The following is a 19400-nucleotide window of genomic DNA, read 5'->3' on the forward strand; positions in this document are numbered from 1 at the left end:
TGTTCTCCTCTCTGGCCTTGAACGTACCATACTGTAAGCACCTTTCTTTTCCCCATCCCCAAAAGAGGGGCTCAGAACCACTGCACCGTGGTGAACACGCACTAGTTTGTTTGGCAGCGGCCTCCCTCTTCGCTCGAGTGTCTGGGCGGTGCTCACAGACTTACCCAGCAGAAAAGGGGACAGGCTCTGAGGGCTCCCTCCCCCAAAACGCACGCCCCGTTATGAGGTGTCCAGGGAGCAGCTGTGTCTTCCCAACACCAGGTAGTCGCCTACGGTCCAGACGGCCTTCTCCTCTCCAGCTACTCCGTATGGTGCTTCTGGTGGCGCACCAGCTGGGGCTGGAACCGAAAGCTTTCCCCACACTGGGTGCAGTGGTACGGCTGCTCCCCAGTGTGGATGCGGGTGTGCTTGATCAGGTTGGAGTTGCCACTGAAGCCCCGGCCGCACTGGCTGCATTTGTAAGGCTTCTCACCAGTGTGGGTGCGAGCGTGGTTAATGAGGTCAGAGCTCTGCCCAAAACGTTTGCCACACTGCCCGCAGGCGTAAGGCCGGATGCCGTCGTGGGCTCGCTGGTGCTGAAGGAGGTGGGAGTGTTGGCTGAAGCTTTTCCCGCAAGCTGGGCACTTGTAGGGCCGCTCGCCCGTGTGCATACGCTGGTGCTTGATGCAGGTGGAGCTGTCGCTGAAGATCTTCCCGCACTCGCTGCACACGTAGGGTTTGAGCCCGGTGTGGATGCGCTGGTGCTTGAGGAGGTTGGAGCTCTGGCTGAAGCTCTTCCCGCACTCGGCACAGGTGTAGGGTTTCTGGCCCGTGTGGACCCGCCGGTGCTGGATGAGATGGGAGCTCTGGCTGAAGCCCTTGCCACACTCCCCGCACAGGAACGGGCGCTCCCCAGTGTGCATTCGCTGGTGCTGGATGAGGTGGATGCTCCGACTGAAGCCCTTGCCGCACTCGGAGCAGATGGTGGGCCGCTCTGCGCGAGGGGCTCGCCGTGAGGCTGCTGCCACCCTTCTCTCCTGTCCTTTCACCAGGCTGATAGCAGAGCAAGGCAGCTTAGCCTCCTCTTCCTCCTCACAGTCCCCTTGCTGTGCCTCTGGGGAACCGTGCTGACTTCCAAGGCTGTCCCCGAACTGTTCCTCTCCTCCTCTGGACCCTGCTGCCAACATGTCCTGCTGATCTGTGCTTGCAAGGTGATCTGGGAGGGGACCTACCTCACCACCTGGAAAACAAGTACGACTCTTAACTGTGATTCTCGCTGGGAAGTGGCACAGCAGAGAACGGGCAAGCTGTTCTCCTAGGGAGCCTGGTCTGCACCATGTAGGAGAAGCACTGAAGGGAAGACTGGGAGCAAATAGAAACTGAGCTGCAGGAGAGGCTGTATGGCGTCACCATGTGACCCAGAGCAGACGTGCCACGAACAGCAGAGCCAAGAGCAATGTTACAGGTGTCTCCTTGCCCCCAAGAAATCTTCACATTTTATCATCTTAATATTCTGTCTTATACGCAGTCTTAACAGCAGGCTGACAAAGCCAGGCTGTCTGCCTGCCCCGAGGGGGAAAGAGCAGGTCTCAGTATGAGCTGCATGGAATGAAGTGGCTTAAACAACACTGAGGCAGCTCAAAGAGCATTTCGTTTGCTCTGTGTTTATAAACTTATCTAACTGATTCCTCACCCATGTATGTCTCCTCCAAGACCTCGTGATCTTGTTCTTCTCCTTGGTCCATCTGGGCAGTTACGTCAGGTTCAGCAATCAGGAATCCTTCTTCCAAAAGCAAACAAAAGTAATCCTAGTTGAATATTCAGCGAAAGCTTGTCATATGTCTTAAAATCTGCTGTCCCTGCTGAATATGGGGAACAAGCGGAGTGGTTGCATAAAAGAATGGAATCAACTGAGCAAACATTTATGGACATCCTGAGCACTACTGAGGTATCTGGTGTCAGATACTTTCTCTTTCCTTAAAAGAGATTCAAGGTTGCCCCTCTTCTGCTAAGCGATATACTTTAGGACATACACCAGATGTGCCTGACTCAGAACTGGTTGACAGCAATCATAGATACAGGTGTAAGCAAATAACAAAACCCAGCCATATTTACATTTCTTTAATAATAATGACAGCCACAAGACTAATTACTCTCCTAAGATTATTTCAAATGGAAAATGACTCTTTGGTCACCAGAACCCGATTTTCTTATTTGCTACCTCATCTCTTCTTTCTCCTCCAAGACTCCCAGGCTGAGGCAGCAAAACCCAACAAAACAGGCAATTTAATGTCTTGTCAACTCCAGCTGGATTCTGTTAGTTCCCTGCCTGGCACCCCTACTGAGCTCCAACAACTGCCATGAATGCAGCTGTCAGGCAGGGTGCTCTTACAAACGCCATCAGCACCAAAGACAAGAATTTTTCCTTCAGTGTTTACTATGTTAAGGCCAAAAGCAGCCAAACAGTAAGCAACAGCAGTTAGCATCAAGAGGGCAGGCATTAGCAGTTGCTGCAGAAGAACAGAGAAAATACAATGGTAAGAAAAACCCCATTTTATTTTAAAAAGTAAGAATCAAAGATGGCAGGGAAAGGATACCACGTGGATGAATCTAGGACCAGAGACTGACATGCATATCAGCTAAAGCTGAGATCACTTATGGGAATATTTTTAAAGCATTTAAGACATTACTTTTTTCCCCCATTTTAATCTTTATAGTTACTTAATACTAGTTTGCATCACTTCAAAAATATACTCCCTGAACTCTACTTCAAGCTACCGATCCCTCTGGACAACCAATACCTCTGGACAACTACTCAAGCTCCAGATGGAATTCACTAACTGGACAGACGGCCTCTGGTGCAAGCAAACACTGTAAACTGATGAGTGTCTGGTCCTGCACCACTTCATCCACCACCAACAGCTATTTAACGGCAGGTAATGGGTAACAGCAGGGATTAGATAGTGTCAGAATCAAGGAGACAACTCAAGATGAAGGGAACAGTTTTAGACCTTGGTTTCCAGTGATTATAAAACTACCAGTCTTGAAGTCTTTGATCCTAGGTGGCAAAACTGGACAGAAAGAAAGGACAGAAAGAAAAGCAAAGCTGGACAGACAGAAAGCAAGCAAAAGAGAAAGACTGCAATCTTAAACTGCAGAACCATGAAGAAAAAAAAATCAGATGAGCACAAAAGAAGCCTTAGCAAAAAAAAAAAAAAAAAAAAAAGCCTTAAAAGTTAATAATCTGAGTCCCTACTTTAAATATTTGCTGAATGCTGAAGTGGACCATCCCTACAGATGGATCATTTCTGGCAGTTCCAAGTCGATATACAAGGTGAGGTTGCTTTCTGCAGCCCTACAGCTCTCAGGACTTTGCCACTACCGAGAATTTCTGCTGCAAGATTGGCAGTACAAGCCAACCAAGCTATTTACATGCTGCAATATGTACCAGATGGGCCACCCTGACTCTAGAACAGGAGAAGTCCAAACCCTGTCTGCACATAGACCTTTCCCCCAGGCAGCTAACCACAAACAGCAGGGTTTCTCTCTGAAAGCTGTCAACAAACAGGAACTTTGGAGGAGCAAATCCCTCAGCATTTCAGAGGTGGTATCAGCATCTGACAAATGTCCAATAACAACCCGGGGAAACATCTAAGAAAGCAGACAAGGTAGAAGGAAGAGTTCCCTTCTGCAAAAATTTCCTAGCTTGGGTTGCCACTGGCACACTGCTGCTATGCTCAGATTTGCTATGGCAGCTCAGCAGAAAGCAGATAGCTTTTAATTAACAGGCTAGTCTGGAGGAAGGAAAGAGTTGCCTCCTTTCCCACGATCACAGTCATGTCTCTGTGAAAGGAGGGGACAGACCTCATCAACAGAGGGGACATTCCTTCAGGGATTTCATCTGTGACTGGCAGAAGCATATCCTTGGGCGTATTGGGTTATTGCTTGAATGTAGAAACCAAACAAGGAAAAACGTCTGTGTCTGTGGGTGTGTGGGGTTACTTTAGGCAACATCCACAGCTTTACTAAAGCAAGATATAAAGGCTGTCTAATTTAGATCTCCAGCAGGAGGGGCTTTGCAAACACACCATACTGTTCCTGGGGCCTTGGCTTTAGTATTGTGATAGCATATATAGATTTTGTAGCCGGGTCCTACAGTTTATGTTCTTTACCTTAGCTATTTGCAAACAGCTACTTATTTTCTCTTCCGACCACTCAGCTCTGTATTCCTCCTGTGGCTGTACCAAGCTGTGGAGGTTATGGGACTCATCCTAGTGCAGAGCGCCATACTTGCAGTTTCTTGTGCGGCTCAGGATCTTGCAGTCTGCTCCTGAAGTGCTGTCAGTGGCTAAGCGCTGTCTGCACGGTCATGCCAGGCACGACAGCACAAACCTGCAATTCAATAGAAGGTGTTCAAATCTTCCTCTCCCCAGTTATTATCCAGGATAGATAATGCTTGCAGTAAAGTCAAGAGGTGAAGACATTTTTCTCACAAAAAAGAGTTAATTATGCAGCTGCACAAACTTGCCCAGCACATGCTGGTCTTGTCTTGGGTGTGATGAGAACCTCCTTCCCTGTACCGTCAGATGTGTTCATAAACTACAGCGACTTGTCAGTGACTGCCTTCCCGCCCAGCTCGGGATGCCGAGGGGGACACTGTGAGACAGACACGGGAGGCGGAACGGGAGGGCATGGCCAGAGCACCCAAAGGCGAGGAGGTCTGCAGGGCGAGCAAGCACCGTGCAGCTTTTGGGAGCAAGGATTTCCCACAGAGCAGGGGCAGGGGCGCAAAGCTGCCCGTCTGCAACAGCGATCAGAAGCGCTGGGTGGGAACTGGGGAAAGACAGGCATTTGCCGTGCGGCAGGTGAGAAGGGAACGGAACGGGGAGGGGACTGCGCTACAGGTGCGGCATGCAAGCAGACCAAGGCGGCAACTCCAGCAGAGCGGGGTCTATAAAAGGGGCAGGTTGGCCCTCCCCTCCTCCGAGCTGCATCTTTTCTTCTCCTTCCTCCACGCTGCCGACAGACAAAAGGCTCGGACACGGGTTTAAAGCCCGGCTCCCGCTGCCGCCGGCCTCCCCCGAGAGGCGGCACAGACCCGGCGCGGGCGCCGCCGGCCCCTCACTGCGGCCCCGGCCCAGAGGGTGCGGGAGCGGAGGCCCGGCCCGACCCCGCCGTGCCCTGCCCCGCCGTGCCGTGCCGTGCCCTGCCCTGCCCTGCCGTGCCTACCTGCAGGGCTCCCGCTCCGCTGCGCGCCGGCAGCAGCTTCCTGCTCCGCGGGCAAAGGGCGCTTCCTGGGCGGAGCGGGCGGCGCCGGGCCCGCAGCCGCGCCGGGACGGGAGCCGGGGCCGGAGCCACAGCCGCCCCCGCTCCCTGCGCTCCTTGCCGGGGGGGCTGCGCCGCCCCGGGCCTCTCGGCCGGAGACCCTGGGGGCGCCAGGGAGGCTGCTCGGCGGGGCCTGGCGGGCGGGGGGGCCGCGTCGTTGGCGTTTATCGCGGCTCCGGAGCCGTAAGCGCCGTGCCTCTCGGCGGGCTGCAGCCCAGCACTGCTGGTTCCCGGCCCCTGCGCGGAGGTGGGTGCTCGCTGGAGCGCTTTCCCTCGGCGCGGCCAGGTGCTTCGACACCCAGCTGTCGAGCTTTAACTTCAGGGCAGAGGGGAAGAGCTGAAGTGGGGTGCTAGTACTTGTCTGTGGGGGGAAACGGGGCACGCAGCAGCTCCTTGTGAGGACACTGTGCCGTGCCGGGGGGGAGAGGAGGTGGGAAGTCACTTTGTTCCGAAATTACCGTCTCACCTGGAGTTTCCCCAGGGGAAAGAAACGTACGCGTGGTTTTACAGCGCGGTGGCTGCTGTCCTTAATTTCTCCATGTAGCTCGTACCTGGAGGGAAGAAGGTAGATGACCCCACATGTTTGTATGAAATGCGGTAGGAAACCTGAGAGCTCAGGTGAATAAATGAGTTCTTCCCTCACTGATGAAAGTTCTTCCTACACAGTAGGTGACATAGGAGAGGGTTAACTTAGGCCTCTGCAGTTCTGAACTTACCCCCCTGGCTGGAGAGCCCCCTCAAGGCACTGGGGCACAACCGCCTGGTGCTTTGGGGTGCTTTGGGGTACGCCAGCCAGCCCTGTCCCTGGGCAGTTCCCAGCGGGGCTCTGTGCTTAGAGCCGTCCCCACAATGTCGCTGCTTACCAGTATAAACCAGGCTGTTCCGCTTTGGTACACCCACCGTAGCACAGGGCTCCAGCACTACCCCAGCTGTTGGCTTTCATGCATGGGGGCGTTCGTTCCCTTGGCCTTGCGCGGTCGGAAGTCTGATTCCAGGGGGCTGCACCTCAAGCCTGACAGGGACCAGCCACCTGTGAGGCCACAGCTTTTCTTGACATGGTGACCTGGATGTTTGCTGTTTTCTTGACATGGTGACATTTGGGTTTCCCTGCCACCTTACTGGGGGACCAGGAGTGGGTTGGAACACGGGGGGAAGCCAGCCTGTGGCCACAGACACAGGCAGGAGACAGCAGATGCGCTTCACTCCACGAGGTCATAAAAAACAAGCAGCTTTTCACCTTGGCCCCTGTATCCCAACTGATAAATACACTGCCTTTTTGGGCGGTGGTTTTTTTAAGCCACCGTTTGCTCCAAGGTGATAATATAGAAGATTACCCAGCCTTTCTAGGAGCTAAAACGCCCAAATACATAGTACATGCTTAGCAGTGGTACAAAATGGGCTGGCCATGAGATGAGGACTCAGATAAGGGCACAGAAAGCAGTGGTTTTCCAGGAATCTGGAAATCTTCCCTACTAACAGAGTGAACAACACTCCCAAAAACCTCCCGATGCCCTTCCACTTCAAGCTATCGTTAGCAGGGCACAAGTGGTTCAAATTAGTGACCTTGTGACCGTGTGCCCTAAACTGCATGGGAACTGCAATAAGAGAGAAATGAACGGGGTTCAGTTTTGTCATGCTGAGCCTTTGTTTGTTAAGGTTTAAGCATCAATTTGCATTAAAGACTTTTTCTGTTGGAGAAGTGATGACTGATATGGGCTCATTAGACTGGCAGTCTGTAATTTCACTCGCTGTGGACAAATGGAGAAATGGTCGTCAACAAAGTAAGATGGGAATACTGAAATAGAATGAAAGGGAAAACATAGCCCCATCAATTTACAAAACAGTGCAACTGGCAGGCCCACTGCTGTATCCTTGTTGTGCTTATAGCATATAGCACATTTGCTTAGAAGCATGGAGGGTTGAAGATCAGTATGTTCACAATCAAAGTACAAATGTATGCAGAAGAATGAAAGCGGAAACTAATCCTGGTTGCTGGATATCCATCCTCGGAGGTTTTTGAAACTTGGCTAGACAAAGCCATGGCTGACCTGATCTCGTGCTGGTGATAGTTCCGCTTTGAGCAGGAGGTTGGACTCCAGAGGTCTCTTTCAATCAACGTTTCTGTGATCCCGTGGCCACGATGTGGGCAATTACGGGTTAACATACATGTAGTATCCTGCAGACAATTCAATAGTTAAAAGTTGGGAGAAACCTTCCAAAAGGATTTTGGCTGTCTTAAAAATGCATAAAGCAATAAAGTGCACAAATTGGGTAATGTGACCATATTTCAAGGAAAAGGGAAAGAAGCAAAGTGTCTCCAGGTTGATAAAAATAGTAATCCAGCATTTACTAGATCACTATTAAAATACAACTGCCTGAATCTAGACAGATACCCTCAGAAAAGTTCTTGCATTTCAAAATAGCTGTATTAGTTCAGAAATGCCACCATGTCAAGCCTTGGCTCCATTTTTTACTACTTCAGAGCAATTTCACTGTTGGATGATTTTGAACTTCAGCTGGCTAATGATTTGGAAGTCCCCTTTCCTTCTTCTGTTTTGACAAAGCTGATATATCAGTTTTAAAAGGTCCTGTGCTTACGTATTAAAAGTATTTTGTCTTTAAAAAGCCCACAATGCTTAAATAGTTGAAATGACCAAAGCCCCATGTCTAATGAAGAGTTCATTGGAGAAAAGCAATGAAAAAGCCTTGTAACTGTTTTTTCCATTTTCCAGTAAGCTCTAGCTAACCTTCAGCTTTACCCTTCTCTCAGTATTGTAGTGCCGAAAGGAATGCCATACCTACCCAACAGCCTTACAATAATTCATTTACACTCAGCGAACTGCCACCTGAATAGAAGGAGGGAAGTGGACTAAAGACATTTGAAGGATTGTGGCTGCCCACTGAAGATTGTTTCTTACACTTACGTATCGATCAACCATTTTCACCTGCACCGAAAGAGCTTTTGGTGTGGAGTGATACATTAATCACTCATATGCAGAGCACTGACACTCTGCAGAGCTGCTAAAAGAGAAATCAATGAGAGCTGTTTGCTGTCTTAGTCTTCTTCAAGCCCATTTGACAGGAAACATTATTCCAAGTATTTCAGATCCATCAACACAGGCAGTTTTCCATAGCCTAGTAAGATTGCTTGTTAACACTGCAGAAAGTTAAGGGCAGCGCTTTCCAAGAAGATAATGACATCCCTTGGTTTCGCTTTGAAGTATTAAAGCTTCCTCCCCCCACGGGAATTACAGAATCACAGAGTGGTTGAGGTCGGAAGGCACCCCTGGAGATTGCCTAGTCCAACCCCCTGCTCAAGCAGGGTCAGCCAAGCAGGCTGCCCAGGACCATGTCCGGTTGGGTTCTGAGTATCTCCGTGTCTCCATTACATTTCAGGGAAAAAAATGACAGAAAGCAAACTAACACCAGATTGGTTGAAAAATTGGAAAGCAAGCAGTTGCTGTATCAATGCTAAAATGCAACTGCCTCAATCTAGGCATGTGCTTATGGAAAAAACAAGCGAACAAGCAAACTGCCAAGCAGCTTAGCAGCATCACCACGTCATGTTCCATTTTTAAGTTGTTCAGGGCAACTTCACTGTGTTTCAGGGATATACATTCTTCAGACTATGTGCCAGTACTCTAGGAGGATTCAGCTTAAGGTATTCATATTGTGTCTTGGTAGTAACTGCTGCTTTGATCATCTTGCATTGAATAAAATCTGCTAGCAGCCTTAAAAATGGATGCAGAAAGAAGAGCTTTCTGCTAGGAGACTCAAGGACACCCAGGACCGACTGGGACTAAAATGGCCATCAAAGCTATTACAAACACATGATCAGGGCAGCCCAGGAATAGCAACCCTTTTGTTGCCCCAAACTTCTTGCTAGGTTTGAGCCAAGCTTACCCAGACTGGATAAAATACAGATTTTTCCAAATAGAAATTAAAAAAAAAAAAAAAGAAAAAGGGGTGCACATCCATGGTTCAGCTATTTTTAATGTGTTATTTTGTTTACAAATGATACACACTCCCTTTTTGAAGAAATCAACTTCAATGTGTTAGGCCAATTACATATGAGATGCAAAATCAAAGTTAAGTCTGTGCACCTGATTCACCACTTTGGCAAGTAACACGTAGCTGAGGAGATTCACTCCATTTGATGTTTAACCTCCCCTGTAACATAAAGTAATCATTGATGGTTTGCCTGGGTACGCTCTTGCAGAGCAGCAGTCTGTAACGGACACACACGAAGGTTAGTGTAAGGAACCTGTGACGAACTCTTCCCTCACCCAAAATGGGGAGTAGCTGTCACTGTGTGATTTTTAAGACTCCCTAAGTAAAACAGAAAGAGATAAGGAAAAAAGCCCTTGTAGAGATTAAAGGAGCGTAACAGCTGGGAAGGAAAATCAACCAGTGAGTAAGCAGAGGCATTCCCAGCATCAAGTAACTGGAAAAAAATGTAAGAGCGGACTAGAAGAACAAGCAAACACACCTGTGTGAATCTCTGTGTGAATTCATTGGAGACAACTCCTGGGCTCCTAAGGCTCCCGACACAGCTGGCCAATGGACTGGTGCAAGCGTCTTAACGGAGGTTATGTTTTATGCACTTACGCACATATCCAATAAAGCTTGTCAGTTAAAGGAGTGACTGCCTTTATCTCAGTTGCTGATTGCTTTATTTCCCGTTACCTAGATTTATTGCTTTGGCTATGCTCTTACAAAGCCAAGCGAGTGCTAAGAACTGGAGAAACCCCAAAGACTGAAGAGCAGCTGGGAAACTGCATTGAGGAGTCTTTCAACTGATGCTGAATTTTATCACGTCTTTAGAAGACAGACACGATTTAAATAGTTTGCCAGTTAAATAGTCTAAATATTTTTATTTCCCTATGCAGCCTGTTTCCTCATGCCATGGGAGACTGCCTTTCATGAGATGGTGGCAGGTAGATGCTTCTCTGTGCTAGCAGAATGGTGCCCAAGGACTCATTTGACCTGTTTAGTCTGGAGAAGAGGAGGCTGAGGGGAGACCTTATCGCTCTCTACAACTACCTGAAAGGATGTTGGAGTGAGGTGGGTGTTGGTCTCTTCTCCCAAGTAGTTAGTGATAGGGCAAGAGGAAATGGGCTCAAGCTGTGTCAGGGGAGGTTTAGATTGGATACTAGGAAAAATTTCTTCACAGAAAGGGTGGTCAAGCATTGGAACAGGCTGCCCAGAGAGGTGGTGGAGTCACCATCCCTGGAAGTGTTCAAAAAATGGGTAGATGCGGGCACTTTGGGACATGGTTTAGTGGGCATGGTGGTGTTGGGTTGATGGTTGGACTGATGATCTTAGAGATCCTTTCCAACCTTAATGACTCCTAGTTTTTACTTTCATTATAAATAATCCAGGCACTGAGCCAGGAAACATGAAATTGCTACTCTACCCTTAACTGGTTTAGTGGTGGACTTGGTAATGTTAGGTGAATGGTTGGACTGGATGATCTTAAAGGTCTTTTCCAACCTAAACACTTCTGTGATTCTGAGTCCCTGTTTCGGCTGTGGCTCCCTTGAACGGCTGTGCTCTGGTGTTCGGTCTTCCCTTAATGCACCTGTAACTGAAGGGTTAGCAGTAGCTGATGACCCAGTATCTAGGAACAACCGACAATGTTCCCGGAGCTGTTATAAAGGGCTTCTCAAAAGCGGTTAGCCACGTGAAAGAACATTTCTGACAAACAGGAACCCCAAGGTGTCCATTTCCTACGACGAATCGTAGCCCTTGGCTCTCAGGCAGCCCCGGTGGCACTCCCAGAGCCAGCCCCTGCATTTCGGGCGAGGTTACCTGGCTCCCCTTTAGAAGGAAGGGCCCGAGCCCGCCTTTTGGGGTTTGGGGTTTTTTTTCCCCATTAACAGCCGGGGGCCCGGGCACGCCGCGTGCCGCCAACTGCCAACCGCCGCGACTCGCCGCCCGCCGCTCGCACGACTGGCGGCGCCTGGCCGCTGCGCACCACGGGAAGTGGAGTCCTGCCGCCGCCGCGCCCGCCGCCGCTCCTCGCCCCACCCACCCATTGCTGGACTACACTACCCAGAATCCACCAGCGCGCGGGAAAGCCGCGCCGCCAAGCCGAGGCCGCGAACAGGCGGCAGGCGCGGGGAGGAGGGCGCGCATGCGCGGTGGGGGCGCGGCAGTTCGGGGTCGTTCCGCCGCGCCGGTCGGGCGGCTCCTCGCTCGGCACCCCCGGGCCGGGGCCGCCCCGTCCCTCCCCGCCCCTCTCTCGCCCCTGGGGGCTTCTCCGGCCTCGCCGCGACGGCGTGGGGAGGTGGTGGGGCTCGATGGCACCCGCCGCGGGGCGCCTTGCCGGGAGCAAGGGAGTCGGCCCTATGGCGGACCCCTCGCCTCAGGCGCGGTGGGGCAGGGGGCGGCTCTCGGGGTTGAGGCCGTGTCCCGGGAGGGGCCGGCGTGGAGGAGGGCGGAAAAGGTCTGGAAGGGAAGGGGGCGAAGCAGGGGAGAAGCGGTTCGGAAAGGGCCTGGGAAGAGACCGCTGGCCGAGGGAGTGTGGCTGTAGGGAGTGCGGCTGTAGGGAGCGTCTGGGTTCCTGCGTGTGTGAGGCTTCAAGGAGCGACAAGGGAGATGGCAAAGTATCTCTTGTGTCTGTGTGGCACTGATGGGAAAGGCAAAATGTAAGCTGCAAACTCTAGCTTTCCTTCTGGCCTGCATTGCCCATTTCCATTAACAACTTGGTAGTGTAGGTTAATGGTTGGACTGGATGATCTTAAAGGCCTTTTCCAACCTAAACGATTCTACGATTTTATGAAATGAGGCTTGTTTCCATGGTCGCTGAAGAAGGACTGCTGTACCGAGTCACACTTAAAGATCCACCTAAAGGCCTGCCTGTAAGGGAGGCGAGTATGGAGCGATGCTTCCTCTGCAAGACCCTTCCAAGTCAAGCTTATCTGTGGCCTGACTACTTCATCTAAAGGTTGTGTCTGCAACTTTGCATTCATGTGGTTGCAGCTGCGGTGCTCTCTGATCCACTTAGCTCAGGAATGTAACTTATTTACATCACAGTTTTACAGATCTTGTTTTTATAGTGTTTTTGCAAATGTCTGAACGTGATATTCTGGTAAACATCTTACTCTCTCTTCAGTTTTCACTATCTGCAAACAATACTACCTACTGATTTCTCAGTTTTAATTAAGCTGAAAATGTAATCTTAGTGGTCTAGAGGAAGAACTCAATATATATAGGGGAAGTGCTTCTAAAATGTGGAAGTTCTGCAGTAAAGCACTGTAGTTTATTCCTCATGTTTTACGGTGAGGTGCTTCAGACTGCTTAGAATATAATGCAGTCTTGCTTACTTAATCAACACTTCTGTCTGTGGGAAGGAAAAAGGCTTGCTTAAGTGTCATGGATGAAACACTCTCAAAAGTCCTAGATCATGCCCTGCAATAGTGTTTTGAGTCTGGCATTGCTGAAGCTTGCAGTTGTCTACTAGTGTGTTTTTGATACCCAGATATATTTCAGCATTATACTTGGTGACTTGTGAGTCAGTACTCTCATTCTTTTATGTTTGTGTCAAGCAGAGTGAACTGGGAGATTGGTTTCACTGGGGATGTAGGTTCTGTGTCAGGGCGTTGATTAGGTATTTAGAAAACACATGCAAAAAGAGCATACAGAGCAGCAGAAGTTAGGCAAGAGGCAGTGACAGGTATGCATTAATTTTTCTAGCAGTTTTTTGGGAAGTAGCAAGATAGTCCTGTGTACAGAGGGACATCAGGCAGTTAACAGCATTGGGAAGCCAACCAGAACGGGTGAAGTGAAATGTCTTGTGCAATTGTGGGAGAATTGGAAGGAGAACCACGAATGGAGTGCTTATTATCTAGATCAGAAAGCTTGTTTTTCACCAGAGAAAACCTGCAACTCATTGTTTGTACAGCTTTAACTAACTCTGCTTTGTTAATTTTTTTTTTCAATTAGATAAATGTCCCAAGGTGTGCTAAGAAAGCTGGATTTTGCTCTCGGGTATCTGGGGAATAAGATGTTTGTGGACTGAAGGGGGCAGTCTTTCCCTACTTCTTCCCTCAGGCAGTCCGGTGTTGAATTACTTCATTTTAGGTGATGGTTGATCCAGGAATTGAGCTATATTAACGTGGTTATTTGTTTAAATATGTATTTTGTCGGCCTCATCAAGGTAATTGTGAAAGTAAAAGATAGCAGCCTCAGGTCCCACTGCAGCTTCATTTCAATTGGAACCGATCAGTTGACAAGTTCTAAGTGAAACTGCGTACCTGAAATTGCATGCACGTGCCTTATCTGCCCAAAGGTAATGGTATATGCAAATTATTTGGGCTTCAGTGGTCTGTGGGTGCTGACAAGAAATGATTAACAAAGGAGACTTTTTAAACAGTTCAGGTAATTATCAGAATACTGGAGGCTAGTACTCCATGAAGGTTTTGCATTGCAAGCCTATCAAAGGGAGGCTGGAGTCACTCAGCTGGTTTTCTTGTGAGCCTTCTCTGATTACAACGGCTGCCTGAGGGTCAAACAAGCAAGGCAAAGCTTAAAACAAAAAGCTCAAATAGAGTTGCACATAAATATGTACACAGGCACGTGTACACCTGCACACACACACGTCTTCGTCATAGCGTGAGAATTATGAAGGGCACACTGATGTTAACAAGATCAGTGTGACTAATGGTGCAAGTCAACATCTTTCCACTTTGAACCCAGGATAAAGCTATAGCTAAAACGCCGACTACCACTATTCAGCAAGTCTTGCTGCTGTTTTGAGCTGTGTAAAGACCCAGCCACTTACTGACTACCTAATAAACGTGCTGCCATTTTTCCATGTAACAAGGATCATCACCAGTTTAGTGTGGCAGGAAGGAAGAGGACCTGTGCCATCACCAGTAAATCTGCAGTAGGTCACATGGATGCCTTTGGGGACCTGCAGTGCTTGTGGAGCTCATCTAATTAGTCTAGATGTAGACTACCATGCAAGGATTGATACTGGGGAGGGCGCATCTGAGGCAGCACTCCGTCCATCTTTGTTACGGCAAAAGATATTAATTATTGGTGTAGCTGCTCTCCTTCAGAGATCTTCTGAAGCTGAATGATGTTTGCTGCTGATGGCACAGACAGACATCTGGCTGTTTATCTGGCTTTATTAAATTGCCCTATTCATTTAGATCTCTGAGTTGCTGCAGGACTGTGCATGGTTCAGGCTTACTGTATTTGCTGGCTTTTTGTGCTTGTTTCTTGCTGTTAATTTGAATGCTTTTGTATTGAAAGAGGCTAGTTTGCAGTTTTTCCTCCCTTTTCTTTTGAATATGTGATCATAGGTTGTTTTCAGAGTGCTGTGGTTTTCCAGTCTCTGTGTTTGCTGAAACAAGGCAGTGAAGGTGACCCACAAAGTTGTGTTTCATGGTCAAACACATATTCAGTGAAGGTAGCAACGAAGGTTATGGAGGCTCTCTGGTAAAGTTTGCACATGAGAAGCACTTGGCTTGTTGATTGTATGGCAGCATATATTTTTAGTCAGGCTAAAGTCTTTCAGATGGTTGCCTTTGAGATGTCACTCTCATTTCTATATGAGTGTAAACCACAGCAAGCAGTTATTTTGGATAGTCAGTGTGAGTCAGCTGACATTTTTTTCATTTTTAGGCTCTTCTATGACACTGTACTTGCTGAGCTTGGGTCCAGGGTGTTGCTTGACAAGCAGAAAGAGAGGCAACGTGCTCTCCTCCCCAGAAGTTCTGACCATTTTGTTGCTCATCCTGTGTGTGCTCTGCCCTACATGCAACTTTTCCTTGTTAAAGTAGAGGCAGCGATTTGGGGAAAGCCATGAGACAGCAAAGACAGGTTCAATCAATAGTTTGCTGTTCAAGTTGCAGCCCTGGTGTGGTGCATGTACTGCGAAGGGAAACTTCACCCTAGTTTATGGGCTGTCTGTCAGGCTGGGAAATTAGATTCTGTGAACTCCAGAAATAAATTTACTTTCTGAGGTGACCACTTAGCTGGCAGAGATGTGTTGGAACCACAGACTTCTCTAGAGACTTGCAGGAGTTTGGCTTCTTCACATGTGCTCCTTTGGCATATCAAGAAGTGCTTTGCACTGTCTTCTGTGGCTTCATTTGGTTGGTCACGTACACACTCGGGCAAAACTGGAAGCTGAGTGGGATGTGTGACACTGCTTTGGGTTGCTGTATGGTGTTATGCTATTTTACATAAATTTTGTTTCCTTGGGGAAAGCTCTGATACTGCAGGTAACTAATACAGTTCTTGGCTGCAGACATCCTCACACTTTTGATGACAAAGCTATGCACCTTACCAAACACAAATAAGAGCTTTTGCAGTGTTGGAGTATTTTTGCAGAGGGCCAGAGGAGCAGTTGTGCAGACACACAAGTCCATCTCCAGCAACAAGTCTTCCTTTGTTGACCTACAGCTACACCTTTTCCCTGGACTTCTTTTTGCTGTGAAAAGTCATCTGATAGTGCTAACCTCCACTGTCACACTTGTGGCATGGAGAAAAGGGATGCTTACCCACAAGGTCATAACTGGTACTGTTCTGACAGTGATTGAAACCACAGGACTTTTTTTTTTTTTTTTTTTTTTTTATCCTTTAAGAAAATAGCTATTCTATCTGAGAATTCTCTGTTCAGCTTCGGTAAGGAAATGATTAGCATGCAAGAATACTTTAAATTCTCCACACCTTCTTGCTTCAAGCCAAGTCATTCACTAGGGATCTAAGGTAGCAGGATTTACAGGTTTCCTGCTGAACAAGCCCATAGAGAAGTGTATATGTAATAGCACAGAAAAGGTCACTTCTCAGATGTTACCTATTTTCACCTTCCAGGCTGCATTGTGTGCCCTTGTTATTCTTGAAGGTAAGAAAATTTATTTCATTCTTAATAATTTCTTAGTAGCAGCATGCTTTTATGCTAAACTGGGATGGAAAATCTGGTTTGGTTTGGATGTATTCTTAGAGGTTTATGCTGGTGGGTTTATTAGCTGCAGGATCAGGACAACATTTGAGTGTTGGGCTGAAACAAAATTATGTTCCCAAAGTGTTTTAGCTTGCTGCTGTAAGCTAACAGCTGCACTTGCTGTTGTAAGTAGCTTCTGCTTGAAATTAATTCTGCTGGGAAATAAAAGACCTCAGCTAATGGAATTACGTCAATATATTTAGAATATGAAAAAGCCAAGCAATTAAAAATAGAATATTAATTAAGCTTACAGCTTCCTCTTAAAGATTTAGTGTTTGAAGGAGTGCTGTAATAAACTCGAGCAAGGTAATCCTAATAAAGCAAATATAATTTGACAGAGTTGGCTTATTAGATATTAATAATTGAGTGAGAGTTGTGTCTTCGTATTTAGAATAAAAATGGCTGATTCGTTAGCTGTCAGGAGTACTTTTCAACATGCATCAGGTTATGCCATTTGTGGCTTTATTTCCTCAAAAGTCTCTTACAGGAGTTTAAAGAAATTTCTTACTTAAGCTTTATGAAACTGCTAAGGAGGAAGACCAGTACAAAACCATCAGCGCATAAGCTATGGCACTTGGACAAGACAGGGTTCAGTGATTAGTCTGAGATCATACATTTCAGTAGCTGGATTTGGAAGTGAATCCCAATTTTCACTCTTAAATGCCAGCTCCCAGGTGATGTTCTCAAAACCGTGTCATTGCCAGAGTTTCAGCCTGATGGCTGTAATTATGTTGAGCTGTTTGGTAATGACTTTTTTCTGTGTGCTGTGTTTTCAGCTCACAGGGATGTGATGACACTAGATGGGAGAGTGTGTGACTATGTTATTTTTCACCTTGACTATCCCCAATTGGAGCAGCCTTTTCGGATCAGCTGGCACAAGGGGAATACATCCTCGCAATGCTGGACGCATGGCAACGCCAGGCACAGCCAGCGCATTTGTGTCTTTCCTAATGGCATGTTGGGGCTCCACGTGGTCAGGAAGGAGGATGCAGGACGGTACACGACCACGGTGTGCAGCAGCTCTCGGCATTGTCTCTAGCAAAGAAAATTTCAGCTACGTGTGCATGGGGGGTGTAAATTCTCCCTTTAAAGTCTTTGTCTTCCTGTGTTGGGCTGCCTGGATCAGGCACTTGCTATGTTACGATGTATTTATTCACCGTTGACAGCTTCTGCCTTTGTTTTTGAGTTCATGTGATAATCTAGATGAGAACACTTGCATGTTATATTTTTGATTAAATGTTTGTTACACTTGCAATTAGCATCTATGCTTGTGCTACAAGTCTAAAAACAACATGTCACAGTTAGACTTTTAAACCCAATCATTTAAGCTCCTAAATGTGCTGAGCTCATATTGAGCTTCCTTGTTTAGTTATCGGGTGCTAATTTTAGGCTGTTTCAAATCTTATTTTTTCTGTCTCTTTATTCAGTGCTTGAATTTACCAGCTTGAAAAATTAGGTCTTCATTTTGAAATGTGTTAACATAGCTATTGAGGTTCACCCAGTCCAGCAAGGGTTACTGAAAGCTGCCTTAGCCTTCATGAAGTCTGACCCACAGTGGAATAATGTGAAGATTTAGGGACCTGCAAAGTGCTGATTAGGACTCTCCTCCCTATTCTGAGCATCCTGGCCCTTGAGATATTGCAGTTCTTCAGGGGTACCATGGCACAGAAGATTAGTCAGTTATGCATTGTTCGCCTTCTTGCTTTCCTCACTGTCAACGCCACCCTCTGCTTGTGGTTGCAGGGGTGCCAGAGGGCCCACAAAGATAAATACTTGCTCTTTCTTTCCAGTAGCCCCCTGTCTTCCCTGATGCCTTTCAATCTAGTTCCTGCATTTCCCAGCCAGGAGTAGAGGTTGAGAATGAGTTTCCTCCTCACACTGCTCCCTTGATATTGTCGGTACCCAGCAAAGCGCTCTGGCTGCCTTGCCCTCCCGATAGCCCTGAATGTTGAAGGCAATTTCAGCTTTTGTGCTTCAGTGACTTGAACGTGCCATCTCTGACTCGAGCCGGAGCAATACAAGAGCATGGAATAGAAAATGTGTTCTGATAACACTGCTGTTTGAGGTGACTCGATTTTTGTGCCTTTTAGTTAATGCCCTTCTCTGTTTCCTGGAGGTAGGAACGAGAGAATTTTTTTTCTTGTCCATTGGAAGGGTACACAGACAAACAGGAGGTGGTTTAGGCTGTTTGAGAGGTGTCCTATCTCATTTTGAAATAGCTAGGCAACCTAACTGTGTTACGGTAGGTGGTTTCAATGTAGGCAGAATCTTTGCTTGTCAGGGCAAAACAATCTTTGCCTAGAAGCGGTTAGCTTTTTAGTAGCAAGCAATTATCGTTTGCATGGGAGTTGTTTTCATTCAGACCTTGAGACTACAGTAATTTTATAACTCAGACATGCCAAATTCAGCTTATGACAGAAGGCATAGGGTTTGTTTCCACTTCTGACAGAGCAGCTATTGCAAGTGTCAGGATCCAGTTTTGTAGGGGAACTGTTAAAAGTTACTATTTGGGTTTTGGACAGTGTCAAAGACAATATTTTAGGTGTCTCTAGGCATTAATATATATGATGGATGCCGATTCATAATACATTCTTGATATGTCTTGTGACGTCCCAGTAGGATTCTCCATTCTGAAATCAAATCCAAGTAAAATGCTTCCTCAGCATGACAAGGAAATGGAGCTTCTCATGGTTCTCAGGGAATTGTTCAGGGACACTTAATTTATTACCTGCCTTCCTCTTAAATGCAAACTCTGGCTGCACGCAGGTTCCTGGTAGATAACTTGTAAGCCTGTGGGGAAATGATTCCAAGGTAGTAAGAGAGTTCAAAAAGCAAATATATACATATATATATATGATGTCCTGTATTTCCCTTAAGTAAATATACATGTGCTCTCTTTCAACACGGCGCCTTGTCAGCAGGCTTGTAGGTGACTGCGTTACTTTTGACCTGAACTGCCTGCAGTCAGCTGGATACATCCATGCCATCTGGAAGAAAGACAACCAGTGAGTGGCCAAGATAAGACAGGCAGCAAATGGCCCTGTGATCTACTGCAAAAGAGCCCATGTGTTCCCCAACGCCAGCTTGAGCCGTTGCCCTGTGCAGTGGGGGGATGAGGAAGAGTATGTGGCAGAAGTAT

General features: G+C 47.5%; 1 protein-coding gene across 1 annotated transcript; it reads right to left on the reverse strand.

The window, feature by feature from the left end:
• Positions 1–299: 299 nt before the first annotated feature.
• LOC104026440 (uncharacterized) lies at positions 300–1724 on the reverse strand. The gene is made up of 2 exons (XM_009487453.2): positions 1673–1724; positions 300–1219 (listed from the first exon to the last, which is right to left on the reverse strand). The coding sequence occupies exons 1-2, from the start codon at positions 1722–1724 to the stop codon at positions 300–302; spliced, it is 972 nt and encodes a 323-aa protein (XP_009485728.2).
• Positions 1725–19400: the final 17676 nt, after the last annotated feature.

Source organism: Pelecanus crispus, chromosome 1 (assembly GCF_030463565.1).
Source record: "Pelecanus crispus isolate bPelCri1 chromosome 1, bPelCri1.pri, whole genome shotgun sequence".
Lineage (NCBI taxonomy): Eukaryota > Metazoa > Chordata > Aves > Pelecaniformes > Pelecanidae > Pelecanus > Pelecanus crispus.